Here is a 20,567-nt window from a genome sequence, read left to right as displayed (position 1 = left end):
CTGTGCTTTGCCCACCACGGGTATCGAAACCCGGTTTCTAGCATTTTAAGTCTGCAGACATACCGCTGTGTCACTGGGGGGCATATTTGAAGTTAACAATAAGTCTAAAATAGCATCGTTTCTAGTGGGTTCCTTGACTAACTGGTGAAGAAAGTCATCCTGAACAGTTTTCAAAAACCTTTCTCCCTCATGGTCTGATTCTAGAATTTCCCAATATATATGCCTGAAATTAAAATCACCTATAATTATGACTTTATTAACAGCTGAAATCTTAATTTCACTGAAAAGTTTCTACTAATTTCATCAGTATCATTTGGTGGTCTGTAACAAGTTCCAACTAAAAGCCTTTTTCCTTTATATCCACTAATAGAAACCCAAATGGATTCAATCTCTTTGATATCCTCAACTTCAACAGGATGCAACTCATATTTTACATATAAAGCCACTCCTCCTCCTCCCCTCTTTAATACTCATCCCTATTAAATAACCTGTAACTCTGTATTTCAAAAAAATTCTGTCATCAAAGTCATCTATGTTTAACCATGTTTCAGTTATTCCCATTATATCAAAATCCTCGGTTCCTACCAGTGCTCTAGTCATCTATTTTATTTCTTATACTTCTAGCATTACAACAGTAACAATTAAGCCTATCCTTATAACTACTTCTATACTCATTTCCTATGCTAAACTTTTCTCTGCCTCTTTTTCTTTTTGCATTCAGTTTTTCCTGGCCCTCACCACTGTTTAGTCCTAGTTTAAAACTTCCCTTACAGCTGAGTTAATAGCCTTATCAAACAAGCTAGCCCCTACTCTATTTAAATGTAAACCATCCAATGCAAAAAGCTCCCACTGAACTGATCCCACAAGTCCAACCAGCCAATCTGCTCATCCTTACATACTAACCTAAGCCTAGTATTTAGCCCTAATGACCTACTTATAACTTCATCCCCACAGTTAATTCTAGGCATTATCACTGACAAAATTTAAATTATGGCCATTTTCTTTATGTGCCTTTATCAACCCCTTATATTTATTAATTTGCTCTTCTGACCTACCTTTCCCTACATCATTAGTCTCTACATGCACTACAAAAACTAGGTCTCTGCTAGCCCCCCTTGTTACATCTCTTGCTCTGTCATTTATATCCTCCACCTGTGCCCCTGGGAAGCATAAACAGACTATTCTATCCACATGCCTTATCAAGGAACCACCTATTACTATAACCTTCTTATCTGACCCTTTTCTTTTCCTTCCCTCCAATAGTTCCCCATCTGCAGAAGCCAAGGGCTGAACTTTATTGCTCAATAGAATAGGCTCATTATAACTAAATTCACCACTTTTAGCCTTAACAGTACTCTTTCTAACTCCCTTAGTCATTTTTAGCTGATGTATCCCTTGCACATAAAACCTTAAACTACTCCTGAAATCCTGCTGCCATTTCCCACAATCTACACTTCTCTTTATCTATTGCATCTACTTTAATCATGATTGTCTTTAACTTCTCCTCCAACCTACAAACTCTACATAAAAAAATTGTACATCTTCATTACTAGCTTCCTTAAAAGTAGATTCCAGTCCCCTGAGTTCCCAAATAAAACCCACTCTTTGCACCAATTACACCTAACAAACTATGAACGCTTTACCCTACCCTAGTCTTAACCATTGTATTTATACTGTTATAGCCTGAAAGTGAAAATAATACTCAGTACCAAATACCAATAGCTTACTGTTAAGCCTAACGTTTAAGAACCAATTATAAAAAAATTTTTATCACTACTTTGTCTTCACACTAAACTAATAGTTTATATTTAATTATATAGAACTTAATTTATTAGAACAATATACGTAACATTAATAATAAAACATATTTACTTTAGCCTGATTTATATTATAACCTACTTATATCTATATAGTATAAGCTGAATTTAAACTAATGGATTATATTTATCATAACAATATTATCGGGTCAAATCCTAATACCTCACAAGATTCTGCCAGCTTAAGATATTTAGGTTAGTCTTAAGTGCATATATTAACCTAACAATGCAAAACAATGTATAATAAAATAATAAACAAAATTAAAAAGTAATAAAATTAGATATATTAAACATGCTAGAGAAGTATACACATGGGTGTGTATTAAAATAATAGCACATGAGCACTAGATTAAAGTTTAATTTCAATAAGGTTACTTTTGCAGCATCCCAGTTACTCTTCAGTCAACAATGACTAAATTTTTACAAATTAATACAGCTTTCAGCAGATATCTTAAATCTTTAAAAAAAGCACTTAGAAAATAGATTGACTACTGAAATAAAAGATTTACCCTTGAGCTTAAGACCATTTTGTTATATCACTTACATGCTTAAGTGAACTTGTAAATAAATAAAATAAATATTATAAATACATACACACACAGAGCTACTATTTACTTCAATAGCATCTGGTCTGTTGACGGAACATTTATCATCCAACAAATTTGTCATGGTTTTATCTAGAAATTTTTCTATTGAATGTTTACAACTTTCATCTGACCAGTCACCATGACCCACATTCCAGCTTTTCATAATAAAATCTGTGGATATAGAGTCACTGCAATCTTGTTCCAACTGCTGTTCTTCCTTCAAATCTACGGAAACAAGTTTAATATATTTTTACAATTTTAATAGCCGAAAAGATTTAAAGGTGTGTAATAACCTAGCACTTAAATGGTTTAAAATTAAACATAATAAGTCAACAAAAAATACAAATACTCCTTTTCTCCACAATGAGCGATTAGTTTCAAATATTGGAATTAGTCTATTTTTCTGATAATAAATGTATTGAATGCATAATACTGATAACATCAGAATTATATATTGATTACTGATATTCACTGCTTCACACACACATACAAACTCACACACACTTCTAATGTAATAAAATTTATTGCAATGCAAACCTGTTTCACATGTTCCTCTCTAAAATAAACAATAGTACTTAAGAAAATAAATGTTAGATGAATAATTTCGAATTTGTGATAAAAAAAAATGGATTAAAACAATTATGCATATTTTAAAACTTAATACCTGCAAACACTCACTTATACAGGTACATTATGATAATTATCAAATAAAACTTTTCTTAATAGTGAACAGTTAAAAAAAAATCCTTTTACTAACCCTTTAGTTCTTTTCGGACCTTGGCGAGTTCTGTTATCATCTTTTTCACTTCATAATCCTTCATTTTGTCAACAAGAGAGGGCTGTTGAAAAATAAATATGAATAATTAGATTCAAACAGAAATTTTAATTCAAATTTAATTTCAAGCACATAGCTACACAATGGGCTATCTATGCTCTTCCCTCTACAATGGTTATAATTATTCTAGCATTGTAAGTCTGCAGACGTACCACTGGGCACCAGAATGGGGAGGGGCAAAATAGTCTGTAACAGTGTAAGATTCAAGTGCATTATCTGTGTGGCAAAACTGATATTTCAATAATGTACTATTGTGGGATATATTAAATGGGCAATGGCTTATACTCAAGTTTTTACAGGTAATGCATATTCTATGCCAATATATAACAGCAGAGTTCAGACTTTGTTCTGTTCATGAACACCAAAATTTGCACTAATATACTCACTCTAAAACAGTGATCTGCTTCAAAGGTTTCTTCAAAATGTCGGATTTTCTTCTTTAGATCTAAAAAGGTCAATTTTTTTGACTACTAACTAAAATTTCTTACATTGCAAAACTAATTTTGTTAAAAAGATTTGTTATCATGTAAACTACAGTTCTCAAAATCACTTATGATTCTTATGAAATACATCAACTGTCAATTCATAAGTTTATTTCCAGTTTCTAAACAAGAACAAATAAACTAACAAAACAACAGTTCTGAATATATATATATATATATATATATAAAAAACAAACTACATTTTTTACAAATTAGCTAAAGACATGTGGTACATGGAATAAAAGATGGAGAAAAACTTATACCATAAAAAAATGGCTAGCATTAAGTACATATTCCAATGCCTACAATGCTTCAGGCTGGGACACCCTTCCTCTGGTGAATTTGGTTTTTTTTGTTCCATTAAAGTTTAAAAATCACCAGAGAAAGGGAGTTCTAGCCTGAAACATTGCGAACATTAAAATGTCTATTTAATATTAGCCATATTTTGTGGTATAAGTTTTCTTCTTCTTTTGTTTCACCTTTTTACAATAATATCTACCAGAGATAAAATGTTTACAGCTTCTTTTTGGTGAAACCGAGTTATAGTTACTGATAAACAAGTGTCTTATAAGGAAACAGTTAGCAAGTGTAACTACATTTAAATGTTAAACATAAGAAAGTATATTGAGCACACACTTTTTACTATTTGTGTAAGTAACATGTGCTGAAGCATGTATATATAGATACATATTTCAAGTAAATGGACAATACAAAATAAAAAGAGTAAAGGAAAAATAGAAAAGTCCTCTTAACATCCTAGAACTCCCTTCTCATCTATGACCTTTTGCCAGTTCTGCCACATCATTCAAAAGTATACACTCATGAAAGCTTATTAATCTTTTCAGTGCCACATTTGATTTAATTACAAAAACTTTTCACAACTTTTTTTTTCACAAATATTTTAATTATACACAGAAACCAAGATTACAACTTTGTAAGCATATGCAAAAAAAAACAACTCAAAACTGTAATTAACTACAAAGAAGAATATCTTCTCCATAAGAAAAGTAATTTAATTCACTTACTGTGTATCTTTTTTGTCAGTTGTTTAATTGAAAATGAGATATTGTCTTTCTTTCTGTGTACCCTGGAAAATTGCAAAAAACAAAAACACATGTAGTTCAAAATTTCTGTACAGTAAAAACGTCCAATCGAAGCAATATTATGGATTTATTTTTACAGCTTGAACAATCATGTGAAATTAATAGTCATTATGATTTATTTTCTACCGTAAAACAGATCACCCTTTGTTAAGTAAGAAAAGTAGGTATTTGTGAAACATTAAAAATAATTATTTGTCGAGTCAAACAAGCATTTTTGAAGTCAACTTTCTTTCAATACAATAGTTTGAATGTTGAGTCTCTTCCAATATAGAAAAAAACATTTCCAAGTTAATATGCATTCAAATTTTATTATTATACCTTTTTTCAAAAGTATGTTGCTCCTTAGGTGAAGAGGGAGGTACATTAGGATCCAGAGATCTGATATACAGCAAAGATAAAGACTCTCCATACACGATACTCAAATATAGAAAAGACAATATATTTTAGAGAGAATAATGCATATGTTTAAGAAATTTGTCACTAAGTTGCCTGTTGCAAGAAAATGTTTAACTGAAGAACATCACAACTTTAATAATCAGTTCATACAGAAACAACAACAACAAAAATGTGCATAAGGAGAAAAAAAACCAATAACATTTAGAACAATCGTGCAAATAAATTTAAAAGATTAATACTGATTGTTGTGCTTTCTCAAATATTTTAAATAAATGTCACTAGACTTACATAGTTTCAAAAGTTTTTGGTATGTTGCCATATTTCAGTCACCCTTGACTAATATTAGACAATTTTACAAACATGTATTTGAACAAATATTTGTTGCTTTTCAGACATTTTATATATTAAAGTTCATGAGTAACAACACTCATAATAAATCTATCAATTACATTAATTTATTTATATCATATATATGCACATACATTTTTATTGTTTTAATAAATCTCCAACATTAACAAGGTGAAAGTTATTATTATACAAAAATACTTATAGTCACCTTTCAATATAGAAAATGTGCATTTTATAATATTAACTCTAAACTATAGGGTTTATTACCAAGATTAAAACAAAGGATATGCTGAAACTTATGCTTACCCTAGATATGGCAGATAGATGCCAGCACTTGGAGACAGAGATGCTTCACATGAACTGGAATAAAACATATCTTATTTATGATTTGGAAAACTAAGAATGACTGACTTCCTTAAACAAATCTTTGAAATGTAACCAAAGTTCTTTTACCAAAAAATTAAAAAAGATATTCTTATTTGTTTGATTTATAAATAGTTGAATTACTGATAATTTGCCATAAAAATGGTTTAATAATTTTTCTAATTTCTAAAAACTACTAAAGTCATTTATACTTTGAATGCAAATTAGAGTGTAATCACACAATTGTTATGAAAACAATTTTAAAAAAACATGTTTCTTTATTAAAACACCTTATCTAACACTACTTCAGCTAGTTCTTAAGATTTGATTATTTTATTTACTTATAACATTTACCTGCTCACTCATCAACTGAACTTGTGTATATGTGGTCGGAGTGGCATTTTCATCTGACAAATTATTTATAAACCTTACTCATAAGAACTCTTCACTCAATTATTTTGACAAATTTAATTACAAAATTTATAGTTCACAATTTACTGGACCTTTTTTTCTAATTTACTACTTACTTTATGGATATATACATAAAAATTTTACTTTCTGTACTACCAACTTTATAGCTAAAAGGTTACAAGACTGAGCTTTGTTGTTGTTATATATAAGACTAAATAAAATTACACTGTTGGGTTGAAAATTTAGTTTCAATTGTCACATTTTGCTGTTTCAAAGAATTATATAAATTTGCTTATGTTATTGTCATGCTTTCCTAAAACATAAGTTACTGAACACGAGTATAATTTTCCACAGTTATATCGTTTACAGATTTTAACCCATTTTTTTGTATACTTGATTAGCTTTTTTGTTCAATTTACACATCTACAAGTACACGAATCTTTACAAGTATCATATTGAGGTTTCACGCATTAGTAAGTTGTATGTAAATCTTCATAGTAAATGATCAATATTCTCATGTGTTTTATTGTAAGTAATGACATAATACTTTTTTTTTTCTAAAGTTAGTTTCATTAATACTATTGGTTATAATGTTCAAAATACTTTTAAATATTTTTATTATTCATATTTATATGAATATTGTTTACATTGTTAGCTTAGTAAATGGATTTAGGATTAACCTAAATCACTTAAACTGGCTAAGTCTTATAAAATATATTATTAAGCATAAAGCCAAAAATATTGTTAATAGCAAGGGTATCCAAAAGATTTTTCATTGCATTATATCTATTACATGTTTCAATTTTCTTGTTTTGTAGCATTATGTACTTCTTACCAACTTGTTTCATGAAACTGGTTCACTGGTTCATTAACTGTTGACTATTAGTTATGATCCATAATGTTAACTTACTTTTAATCAAAGTAAATACTTCCACATATGATCAGGATTTACCTCCTGTCCACTCACAATATAAAACCACATGAAGGATTAACTTTTAAGCAAGTATATTTTATCAGGTTTGGGCAAGTAGTGGTATTTGTTAATCAATTAATTGACAACTTCATTAATTGATTACATCTGTTTTGTATAGAGCTCCTCAATTCACAGTACATACAAGAAAACAAATTAGCATTAGGTACTGTCAGATAGTTGCCTTCCTTGTAGTCAGCAGTTCAAAAAAGAAAGAAAAAGTTGGCAGTAGGTACTGCCAGCCATGGGCATCTGCAGGGGGTGGGTGTGCAGGACTGCTCCCCAGGAAAAGGAGAAAATTGTTTTCTTTATTTATTCAGTATGTGTATATGAATTTTTTATTCACTTCACAATTTCACACTACTTATCTCCCCTCTGAAAAAATTTATCCTGCCAGTTAGTTTCCTGTTCTTTAGTCAAATGTTCAAGAAAGAAAACAAAAAAAAGAAAGATTGACAATGGGTGCTGCCACTTAATTGCCTTTCCTCTATTTAGCAGTTCAAAACTAGTGACAGTGGAAGACAGTCTTAGTAGCTTTATCATAACAAAGGCAGGACAAGCAAGTTTGGTAGCAATGGGAATCTAACCCAAGACCTTTGTAATTTTCATTAAATGACTGTTGTAATAATCAAAAACATTAATAATATATTAGTTTACAGGACACTAATCGGTGCAGTTAACCATAGGCAACCAATTATATTGATTCAATTGCTCAGGTCTAAAAATTCTAGGCTATGAATTTTCATATGTATTTTAATTAATGCTACAATTTTCATATTATAACATTCTACATTTAATTAATTTTATTACATGAAATATAGAAGATACCTCCTTTACAGCTGATTTTGTTGAGGAATTTTGATTAGCTTTTTTTTATACGAAAATGTTCTGCATAATGATTGAAATTCTCAAAAGTGGTTTGCATTTTCCCAATTTCATATGTATATAAAAATGATTCCACGATATACTAACTTTAAATTACCATATAATAAAAAGTGATAAAAATACTTTAATGATTATACTTTTATGGAATTACACAGTAACAAAAAAAAATATTTTACTCTGCTGAAAAACAAAACCTGACCATCAACAGATGACAAATTTATTCTATAAAGCAACCTGTGTTTATCATAATATAAAACCAGTTACACATTTTGCACATGAAAGACAAAAAAAAACATTCTTATTTATAATCAATGTTTAATGCTTACTTTGCTCTTTTCAAATGATAAAATGATGGAGAAAGCATAGGATCTTCTAAATCACTCCTTGTAAATGGCCAACTGTGTCGATGTTCAGAAAGAATGGGTTCTGGAAAAAACAAAAATAGCACAAACATATTGTCTATTTACTATGTACCTGAAGTGTTTGGGCTCTCATTTTACTTAGCCTGAATAATCACATCCAATTTGCAATTAACTTATCAAATTTCATGGAAATAATTGTTTTAAGTGTTTTTTTTAATTAAAAACATTATGGTAACCCTATGGGTTCGATGCATTTAACATCAATTAGACAACTAACCTGTAATGAGATGTAACTAACATTTATTAAATACCCAAAATTTCACAATTTAAATTTTTTATACTAATTGGTATATTTATTATGTTACTTATAACAAACTATTAGTTTATACAGGTGAGTTACATATAATTATTTTAAATTTATTTATTTTCACCTATCCACAAGTATGTGGGGGGAGGGGATTTTTTTTGTTGACATATTTTGGTTATTTGTATGCTGAAATACCCAATATCAAGTTTTAATGCCTTCCTCAACTTCCTGAATAAATGTGTGGCTCAAACTTTTAAACAGACATAGTTCAAGCATAATACAATTGTTTAAAAGTACATTAACATTCATTTTTGAGAGAACTGAGGACACCGCTAGAAACTATGCTAATGAATTCTTCAAATTTTATAACAATATTTCCACTTTTGTAATACTCCTATTTTGGTAGCCTTTTTTTATGTATTTTCTCTATTCCAGAAAAATTGGCAATATAAAAACTACATTACTTTTGAGTGATTAACATCAATATGTTATCTCTATTTTTAATAATATAGTTCTTTGTTGAATGCTGCAAAAATATTGCAAGAAAATCTCAGAGCAAGTCAAACTTTTTTTTATATAGAAGAAAAAGCTAAATTGTAAGGTAAAAAAAAAAAAATACAACCACACCCACAATAAGTAATTTCGCTAATCCCAAGAGTTGACCATAAATGAGAGGACAGATTAAGAAAAATCCTACTTTTAACATTAATTTTCAGAGTCATTTTAAACAAACATACCATGAAAATCGTCGTGATCATGTGAAAATGTAAAGTCAAAAAAGGGGATACTGTTTTCATTACTCGTATCTTCTTCACTGCTATGATTTGTGTCCTCACTACTAGTGGGATGTAGTTCTAATAATGGATAAGAAAATTTACTAGCAGAATGAAGAACAGGAACTTTATCCACACCTTGGTGACATGAAGTGAACCAATTCCCACATTGAACATACCGGTCAAAACCACCTTTACACTTGGGACTTGACATGTGATATCTCTCAGTACGAAAATGTTTATTGCTTTCAAAGTTCTCTTTATCAATGTCACTACTTTCTTTATATTTTGTCGCAAAGTCTTTTGACGTTTTTAATAAATTATCAAAGGAGGAAATATTTTCTTCAAAATCAGGGTCCACTTGACTTCCAAAAGTTTCTTCTACAAGATTCTCTTGTTTATTCTTTACATTATCCCCAATATGGATATTCTTGAAAGACAAATATTGCTTGGACTACAAGAAGAATCAAGAATGAAATACACTTGTATTACACTCATCATGAAAATGTAAAAGTATACTTATAAGAAATAATCATTTTATTTTCAAACACTAAATACTATAATTAGCAAGGCTCCATATAGAAAACTATAAAATTATTTCTAAAAATGTTCATTTAAAACAAATGTTTAACAGATTTCACAAGATATTGTATTTATTTTCTTTTAGAACACACACACACACACACACACACACATTATTTTATGAAAATGAAAAGTAAAAACTAAGTCTAACCTAACACTTATAAAAAGTAGTATATTTTACATTTTTACTTGTACCAAATTTCTAAGAAGCCTATAGAAGGTATGTGTCAAGTGCAGCTCAGTGTTTGGAACATCTTCTGCAACTGTTTCAATTTAAATGTGCAATCTGAGGGTTGCGGGTTTGAATACCCATCCCACCAAACATGCTCACCCTTTCAGCTGTGGGGGCATTATAATGTGACTGTCAATCCCACTATTCGTTGGTAAAATAACAGCCCAAGAGTTGATGGTGATGTCTAGCTGCCTTCCCTCTATTCTTTCACTGCTAAATTAGAGGTGGCTAGTGCAGATAGCCCTCACGTAGCTTTGTGGGAAATTCAAAACAATCAATTTAAATGAATACAGAATTTAATTTTGCCTAATCAAACATATTTTGATTTAGTAGAGTAGGGAAGTAACCATTAACCTCTTCCTGATACACTAAATCAAATTTGTTTGTTACTTTAACTTTCAAAATATTCAACACATTATAATTAGTGACATACCAAAATACAAAATAGTGGTATAAAATTTAATCATTCCCAATGTTAATATTTTAAATGTTATTGCACAGAGTACACATCTTTATACAATTGTGCTATGTCTAAAAAACTAAAACACTGGAAAATCTTAAAGGTACAGAAAGATAAATGAAAATATAGCTTCCATATTGAGTTTCTCACAGATTTCAATAATCCAAACATTAAAAACTCATCTTAAGTTATATTTATGTTCAGGATTAATCATTCATTCTCTCAAACCTACATTAAACTGATCTTCTAGGAATTCATGACTTTCAAGCATTGATAATAGAGAGTCTGATTGACTTTGAAATTTCAGAGAACGAAGAATTTCAAATTTTCCAGAATCTGAAAAAGAATCAAGTTCTTAATGCTTGGCTACTGGAGAATGGAGACTCGTTTCTGCTGTTGGTTTAACATGAAGATGGTCCAACCACTTTTTCATCCGCAATATTTATAAAAATTAAATAATTAACTTGAAAGGTCATTTCTTTTTTTTTTTTAAAGATGAATTATAAGTATATATTTTCAAGCTCTATCACTTGTCTATCCTTCCCAAAGAAAGCTGTCACAGCTATTTCATAATATAATGATTTAAAACTTGATTACAGCAAAACTAGTATCAATATGTTTAAGTTGAAAAATAAAAGCAAACTGACTGAGATTACACAATTTTTATACAAAATCATAATCTTTAAAATATATTTATTACCTATGTCACACAGATAAATAGTTCAGTATGTTTCCGATGATTCTTTAAAAAAAAAATTAAACTTATAAGAACACTTGCTCCTCTGCTTTCTTTGAATGGGAAATCTGGAGGTTTTATTGCACTCTGGCTGCCATTTAAACAAAAACAGTAAGTCTCCCATACCATGCCACTGTGATTTGATTCTTGATTTATACAGCATGACTGAGTCAACAAAGAGTTTTCTTCTGAAGGTTTATGCTCCTTACATTTTCTACCATGATAGAGTAAAGCTGAAGTTGAGAAACAATAAAATTTGTGGTCTTTTAACAGCCCATGGTTAATAATTATTACAAACAGTAAAGTCAATCCTTTTCAAAACTTTAAAGCCCAAATTCTTAGTTTTGATACATTTTCTTACCACATAACTAAATTAAAACATTTTTGCTACAATGAAATACAGGTTATTTTATTTCTTTCTCCAATTGCACTGTATTTAGAAAAAAAAAAAAGAGGGCTTAACTGATTCCAAGCCTAAATTACTATTATGGCTGAGTCAGGCATTAGTAAAATTCAGTAAGGTGTGTAAACATTTACTTTATATATGACTGCTTTCTGAAGAAAAAGAACACCAAGTGACAAAAAAAAAAATCTACATTCCTTTGAAACTACAATAAATGAATTTGTTGCATCTAAATATAACTTTTAATCTTGGAATATACAGAATATAAAAACTGAGAAATGATATTCAACAGCATTATAAATATTGTCATTATTTAAGTTCAATTCACATGAAAAAATAAACTTCACTAACTTATGCACAAAAGCACCCAATTTAACACTACTCCCATCAACTCTATTCAATAGAATAACATGTAGTATGTTTTTGTAACAGAACTCAAAGCCATAAATATGTCATTTTCATGATAAACAATGTTGATATTTAATTCAATAAATAATATTATTGTAACCATCTAAATTTAATAAACAGTACAGTTGTTGAAATATCACGATTTTTTCCATATAGATCTCACTTACATTGTTGAGGAATGGCTGTCTCGTGATAGCAATTTAATGGCAACTGCTGTTCCTGTTCCAGCCTACTGAAAGCAACACTCTTGTTCAGATCAAACAAATCTCCAAATATAAGCTGTAGTATCTATATTCTTATCAGTTTACATGTTAAAAACAAACAAGTGGTAACATCAGTAAATTACTTAACTATTCATACTCATTATGCGAGTACATAAACTCAAATTAGCACATTTATTTTAGTTTTTTCTTAGTATCTAAGTACAGAAAAATATCTATTAAAACAGTAATTACTACAAATTCACAGTACTACTGATAGAACCATTGTACAAACACACAATATATACGTATAATCTCATAAGTCAAAAATCACAATACTTATTCATAACATAGACTTTAAAAAAATAATTCAATTTATCTATTTTATGTTCAAGAAACTAAAATCACAAGCCTTACATGTTTTACCACAAACTTGCCATATCAAGCAGCAAGAATTAAAACCACTGATGGTGCATTAGTAATTATTTTTACCAAAAATTAATTACCATTAAATTCTTTATCATACTGCAATAAATTAATTTTGAAGTATACTAGAGAAGTTGTGGTATGCACTACTAATATTACTTTCAGATACATGTATCAAGTAGGGCAGTTTTCATGTTCATAAGTGACATGAAAATTTGTAATTACTATTTTTTTAAGTCACTGGATATAATACATCTAAATTTATCTTTATAATCTATTGAATAAAGCTCTTTTTATTATTATTATCAAGCAATACCCAGCCAGGTTTGAATGGATATGTAATCTTCAGTGGTCTGTTGGAGTGCAAAAAGAAAAGATCTCGTCTTCGATAAAGTCTTTTTAAAACTACATGATTCTAAGTCTAAAAACTAATTCAAGTAGATTGGAAATAAGTACTTTGATTTCATTGCCATTAATATTTTACTTAAGAGTACTTTGTTGTTTACGGTTACAGTTTTTGCACTTAGAAACTTAAGAGTCATTAACTGATAAGCCTCTTCGTGTCATATTGCAAAACCTGGATTTTCTTATCTGTTGCAAAATATAAAAATTTTAAAACTTAAATTATTAATTTATTTTTTAATATTGTAGAAAAAATTTTATAAACCACATTATTATCTTTGAAATGAAACAAGTTTTTAGTTAAATAAGTTTTAAAAAACAACTTACTACTCAATAAGAAGTGTTGGTACTTTTGCTGAAACAGCATCAAAATCATACTTCTCCAGTGGAGGAATGATAATAGATAATGGCTTAAGACTGACTGAAGAACCAACTTCTAATGGACACAAATTTCCCTATGAAAGATGTACAAATAGTATTTTTCCAGTCATCTTATAATATGTAATTAGTGCAAGTGAAAACATTACCTCTTTAATTATTGGCTTGTTTTAATATCATTCACTACTGATGGGGTTCACAGATCATTAAGTAATTTTATATTTCTGCCTGTTTAAAACAGTTAATGTAAAGAACTGACTTCAAAACATTGGCATAATCACTGATTTTCTATGCAAGATACATAGAGGCCTCCAATAATAATTAATGGGATTAATTGAAATGTTTAAGATTATTGTATATTTTTGTGTTTTGGGATTCATGTTATTAGGGATTCCCTACCTAAGAAACCCATGTACCCAGGAGTAACTTAGTGCAAAAAAAATAATCAAAACAAAAGTATTTATAAATCCCATTAGAATCTCCATTGGTAATTCTGGGGTTAAGTTGTAGTCTCAATCTTTTAGTTCAATTCAGTACTTCAGATCAGACAAAATATAATTCTATGGTATTAGAAATGTATCTGGTGAATTATTGTTTGTTTGCTTAAGTACAAAACTACACAGCAGGATATCTCTGCTGTGTTCACCAAAGGAATTTAACCCTATATTTTAGTGTTCCAAGCCCTAAAACGTGTTGCCAAGCTACCAGGGGAAGATAAATTCTGTTGCATTTCACCCATACTAAACTGCATGGAAAAATTTGCAAATTTCAGAATAAATTTGTACAAATACCAGTTAGATAGTAAAAAAAACATCTTATAATTATAAAATAAATTCTATACGTTTTAGCATTAAAAATAAAGCAGGAAAAATGCTAAGTTTTAAGGAAAAAATTATATAATTACTGGTTACCAACTTCAAGCAAATTTCTAAAATGAAGCTTCTACTTTGTTTTAAGTTTTTAAGTTATTACAAGAAATATCAAACATTGAAACAATGTATAAACTGTAATGATGTTTACTTTTACACTTTTCACACAACAGGAAATCAAAGATAGTGCATGAAGTAAACTAGAGCATTTTTTTAAGTTATGTTTATTTGTTAACTAGCATTGACTCACAAAACATTTGCAGCCAAATTAGTATATTTTTTGCAACAGTACTTCTTTAAATACAGGATTTCTAGAGTAATACAAAAGAATTCTAATCTCATACCCTGAGATCTACAAGTCCACTTGTCTTAGTCCTAACATTAGTTAATCCTTTATTAAGTACTGCCTATATTCATTAAAGAGATAAATAAACACTAACTTGTGTACATTTTTTGCTTTAGTTCAGTTACAGCTAAGCCCTACCCTTTAATATTATCAATAAATAATCTTCTAATATTATTCTACAACCTAATGTTGGACCTTTTTAAAAACTTTGATAAGCTTTTAGTATGTTGTATAAAATGTCTATTGAAGTATATTTATGTCCTTTCTGGCATAACTCGACAATTTAACAAAGATACGTTTCAAAATTGTGAAAAAGGTGCAATTTTTTGTACATTTTAGTCCAAATATATCTAAAATTTCAATCACTCTTAGACTACTTGGTTTTAATTGATAGGAAGCCAATCTACTTAAATTATGTAATAAGTTGCTATGACATCAGTGTGTGACCGTGAGACAGACAGACTCACTGTGTTATATAGCATTAGATGTTAGTTTCATTAATGCCTTAAACAAAATGTTTTATAAATAAGTATGATTTTTGTTATAAGAATTACTTTGCATTTCTTGTTTGGTATATGAATTTAAAACTAACCTAAGCTGATTGAACCTCAGATGTTATTAGGATTATGGCCAAAATTATCGCTAACAGCAAATGTACCCAAATGATGAATCAATGCATTCTGATCATCATAAGTGAGAGTTGTATATTAAATTAGTTATATTCATTATACCGAGTTAATTTTTCATTTTGATCTATGTAAGAAGCATGCTTTGCATGATCAAAAATTAATGATATTTATTACCTTCAAACTCCAAAACTAAGTGTTATAACAACAACAAATAAAATCATTTCATTATTTTCATATACAAAAAGCATGACAAAGATAGTAATTTTTCATAACTTAGGGAAATTACTTGCAACTGTTTTAGTTGTTCCTTAATTAAAAACTCCTTAACAAATAGTATTCAATCATAAAACATACCACAGATTCACCAGAATATGATGTTACAACAGCTTTTGGATCAGCATTCAAACAATTCCCATCACTATGTTTTCTGCTTCTTAAGGGTTTATTTTCTAATGATAGTTCAGAACCACTTTCAAAAATGGCATTATAATCACCGACAAAGAGCTCCATTAACAGATTACAAACAAAGTGTTTTCTATGGTTGGCCACTTCATCAGCCAATCTATAATTAAAAAAAAAAATCACATTTTTTTTAAACCATGTGCCTACTCTTGTCAAGACTATCTCAAACCATCAGGCTAGTTACAAGTTCACTATCTGAACAGATAATTTAGAATGATAATTAAGTATAACATCAAAAGAAAATTTTGGTTACACAAATTACTAAAAGTTGAAGTCAAATTTAGCCTATTGTACTACATTTCTAACCATTCTTTAAAGAGCAAACCTTTTGTACTTCTCAGCCTCTATAATAATAAAATAAAGCAGCTTCAGAGAAAGGTGCCAGAATTTCATAGCATAGTTTAATATCAACTTCAAAGAAATTAGAGGCATTTCATGAGGGAAATAACTATTTATTTACAAAATTTAAATAGAGGTTTCATTTTCTTTTACACTACTACTGTTTATCACTTGCTTAAAAGACCTTATACACTTGGATATTTTTAAAGGGTTCATAGCCTGACGAGCAACCAAAAAAACTATGATAATGTTCTCTGTAAAGCAACATCAGTTAGAAAAGACCAAGGAAAAGAAAAGAACTTACTTAGTAACTGTCCATGTTAAACAACAAAAATGTTGTACTTATATCATGAACTACAGCAAATTAATTGAAATGTTTTATCATAATGTCTAGTGTGTGGTGTGTGTGTGTGTGTGTGTGTGTGTGTGTGTGTTATTTTTAACATTTTATTGAATCTTAACTACCATTTCCTACCTGAATATTTCCAGTCCCAAAAACCCCATGATTGTAGTCACTCTGTTTCCACTGTTTTGTTGACCCAAATGATCAATGAACTGAGCAATAAATTTCAAAGTATTAAAATTTTCTAATGGCAACTTTTCTACTAGACATTTCAACTTCAAAATGCAGCCTTCCTTGTCTCTCTGTATATCTATTAAATACACCAAAAACAAGTTTTATTCAACCACGCATTAATTAGCAATCATATTACTAAATAAATTGTTTGTACTGAAGTTTTACATTTACAAGAACAATACCATTGTAACAAAATAATAAAATATTTTTTACAAAATCAAATTACTAATAAAACAGAGTAATTGTAATTTAGATGTGGTTTATTTAGCCACGAGGTTAGATGATTCTTACACACAAAATATCTCAAAACTTCAATAAAACAGCAGTAATTTTTATTCCCTTCAATCACAATGTCCCATCACAATTTTCTTATACTACAAAGATTACCATTTTGCTACCTTGAACTGCATTAACATAAGCTGGACAAATTTCCTTAGGAACAATTGGGTCAGGCAGTTCTCGCAGAATCATTTCCAACAACATCGTGGCGGTTACCACATCACATTCAGCCTTCCATGGAGCATCACCAGTTTCACTGAAGGACATCCTCATGCATTTCATTAGATGTGAATTTCCACAGTTTTGAACCAGATCTAATTGGGTCACAGCTGTATTGTTTAGATGAAAAAAAAAACTTCTATATCATAATATTTGGGACTTATACTATACAAATGATATTACATTAGCATTATGATATTATAATCTCTTTTTTTCTGGTTAGACACCATGGCTAAAAGGATTCTTGTCAAAGTTATTTCATTGCATGATATAGAAAAATATTAACAAACTTCATATATGATGTTAATGAAAATAAAAATGATCAAGAAGCAGAAATGGTCTTCTACTAAAACATTTCATTGTAACCTTTTCAAAAGAATCATACTATTTTCAGGGGGAAAGTTACTAATCAGTAAAATATATTTTTTCTGTGCAATCCAACAGATTGGGTTATTTTTGTAATATTTTATTATTTTAACAACTGATGGTAAAGTTCCATGTATAGGGTAAGATAAAACAGCATGTCACATTATGGTACATTTGATGAGGTAAAATATTTTCCTTCCTCTTGGGATCACTCATTTGAACAAGTCATTTTATTTTGTTTTTATAATACCCTGATGATGTAAGTAATTACCTCTCTTCTTGATAAAATCACAAATTCTCATTAACTTTGTCAGTGGGATTCCAAATGTTTTTGGGTGGACTATTAAGTTACTGTTGATGAAGCAAGCTTTCACTAAATGCAGCAAACTGTCCAATTCCTCTTCTTTACTCTCTTCAAGGTCCTACGTTATAAGTACACTTGAAACATTATCTTAAGAACAAATATCTAGTATCATAAAGAAACCTTTTCAATAGTAAAGTTCTGAGTCTACATTAAAACTATTGAATTTTGTATGAATAAACATGTATTTTGATGCACAAAAATCATACCCTAATACACTAGAAACCAACATGATGCAGCTACGTTTCATAACTAGCTGAATCAAGTGCATAATATTATTACAAGTATCTTAATGCTAATGCTATCATGGAGCTAGAATTAAAATATATTTGAGCATGTGCACAGACACCAGGGCCTTGTTCCGAGAGAATTATAATTTTACAAGTTGTACTTGTTTGCAAAATAAACGCAAGTATCCACGATATCAGTTACACACAAGTACAGTTAGGTTAGTTACACTCGTGCATTTAGGTTATTTACCAAATGTATGGTATAACCTAATATAGAAGAGTACTCCACTTGCACATCATTTTTACCAAGCTCACCGAAAATTGTACAAAATTTTTAGGTTTATTACAAAAGATAGTGTGGTAAGTAATGTTCATCACTACAGATACGTTATTTCAAAAACTGTTTATCACTTCCTTAAGATATTAAACTTGAAGGCTTAGCTAAAACATAAGTTTAAAAAAATCTGTACCTGTGATATGACAACTCATTCAACTAAAAATCAACACCTGAAAACTTACCTTATGAATCATAGTGTCAAATCCAAACAAAGGTCTTGACGGAGCCGCAAAAGTACACTTCATATATTTGCAGACGCTGCCACAACACCTTGAATAAATAGTATCTGATTATAAAACGTTTCAATGTTAGTATGAAAAAACGAAATCTTGGTGAACAATAAAAATGTAATTATGAACTATAGTATAAAAAGGTATTGTTTTGGCTTTTAATTTCAACCTATTATAAAATAAAAACAAATAATGATAATATATATATACAAACACATTATTATTATTATTATTTAAATCTTCAGTCAATAATTTACAGCATGCTTACCTTAAAATTAAAACATACAATTGTACTTCATGTCAAGTGTATAACTTTAACTACAAGTACAACCAAACGTTTGAAAGTGTTCTAATAATGTCCTATTTTTACGGAGGAAACAATAAGGTTATCATACCACACGCAGTTAATATTCGTGCTACTTGTCTTCCAGACTTACACGCGTTAAGGATTTGTTTACTTCCACAGATGCAAGTACTAATGCGCATGTGCAGTTGAGCACTGCTCCAGGTAACTTGTTCCGCTCTGTCATAACGTGTAAAGAACGACCTTGGTCTCAACCTTTCTCAGTAAAAACATGCAAGCTGCATAACAAATCTGGCAGAATTTGCCACAAATATCACAACATTACATGTATTATATTAAAGACCGATAAGAGAATAGTATCGATCTACTTATTTTTAAAGAACGGAAGCATGAAGTCAATAACATTGAAGTATATTTTACACAAATGTATACTCCGTTATTATTTATCGTTGTCATAAAACCAGCCTTTAAGTTTACCAAATTCACAGACAACGCTCTGTTAATTGAAAGTAATATTTAAAAGTGACAATCAATAAAGAAGAAGAAAAAAACTCGTCACTATATTATTTAATTCTTGCTGGATTTTTTTTGTTTGTTTTTAGCCTTAATAAAGTTTACAAAAAATAAACTCTATAAAACAACCAACGCTAAAGAAAGTTGATGAAACTTACCTATTTTTCAGTTTTCGTTCATAATAACGAATACGTAGAAGAAAACTATATTAAAATATTACACTATAATTTAGATGTAGAATGAACCTATTTAAGCATGCGATTCAAAAACTGATTAATTCAGTATTTCAATTTTTGTTAACATAAAAAAATTAAACAATCCAACACCATTCCCAGAATATTTGTTGAAGAACTCCATGATCGAGTGCAATTTATCTCATTGACAAATTAACACGTTACCATTTATTAAGAAAAGATAAATAAAAAATTGGGAATTTGAAAACTTGCAAATAAGAATCGTAAAAAAATATCGAAACATGCCTAGACAGACACAATTCCCACTACGTGCCCAAAAATTTAACAGTACAAAAGCAGCCTTTTCAAATAAAATAATATACGTCTAAAACATCGCTTTAAATAAACTTTCGTAATTACTATACGAATATGTTTAATCAAATTTAATATGTGTATTGAGTTTTTTT

At 29.4% G+C, this 20,567-nt stretch overlaps 1 protein-coding gene across 1 annotated transcript in view; it reads right to left on the bottom strand.

Annotated features, from left to right (window-relative positions):
* The window catches only part of LOC106478153 (protein FAM13B-like), a 33,774-nt gene that overhangs the window by 9,340 nt on the left and 3,867 nt on the right, over positions 1-20,567 (bottom strand). Inside the window, exons 3-18 of the mRNA XM_013938671.2 lie at positions 19,063-19,150; positions 18,224-18,374; positions 17,487-17,696; positions 16,987-17,164; positions 16,065-16,272; positions 13,816-13,943; positions 12,628-12,692; positions 11,776-11,882; positions 9,604-10,093; positions 8,524-8,623; positions 5,875-5,928; positions 5,143-5,202; positions 4,747-4,808; positions 3,626-3,684; positions 3,162-3,243; positions 2,412-2,629 (exon numbers count right to left, since the gene is read on the bottom strand). Of these exons, the coding sequence (XP_013794125.1) occupies positions 2,412-2,629; positions 3,162-3,243; positions 3,626-3,684; positions 4,747-4,808; positions 5,143-5,202; positions 5,875-5,928; positions 8,524-8,623; positions 9,604-10,093; positions 11,776-11,882; positions 12,628-12,692; positions 13,816-13,943; positions 16,065-16,272; positions 16,987-17,164; positions 17,487-17,696; positions 18,224-18,374; positions 19,063-19,125 (2,235 nt within the window). The 5' untranslated portion in view covers positions 19,126-19,150. The remainder of the gene's footprint in view (positions 1-2,411; positions 2,630-3,161; positions 3,244-3,625; positions 3,685-4,746; positions 4,809-5,142; positions 5,203-5,874; positions 5,929-8,523; positions 8,624-9,603; positions 10,094-11,775; positions 11,883-12,627; positions 12,693-13,815; positions 13,944-16,064; positions 16,273-16,986; positions 17,165-17,486; positions 17,697-18,223; positions 18,375-19,062; positions 19,151-20,567) is intronic.

Source organism: Limulus polyphemus, unplaced genomic scaffold (genome assembly GCF_000517525.1).
Source record: "Limulus polyphemus unplaced genomic scaffold, Limulus_polyphemus-2.1.2 Scaffold185, whole genome shotgun sequence".
Classification (NCBI taxonomy): domain Eukaryota; kingdom Metazoa; phylum Arthropoda; class Merostomata; order Xiphosura; family Limulidae; genus Limulus; species Limulus polyphemus.
This window is presented reverse-complemented; position numbering and strand designations above follow the sequence as displayed.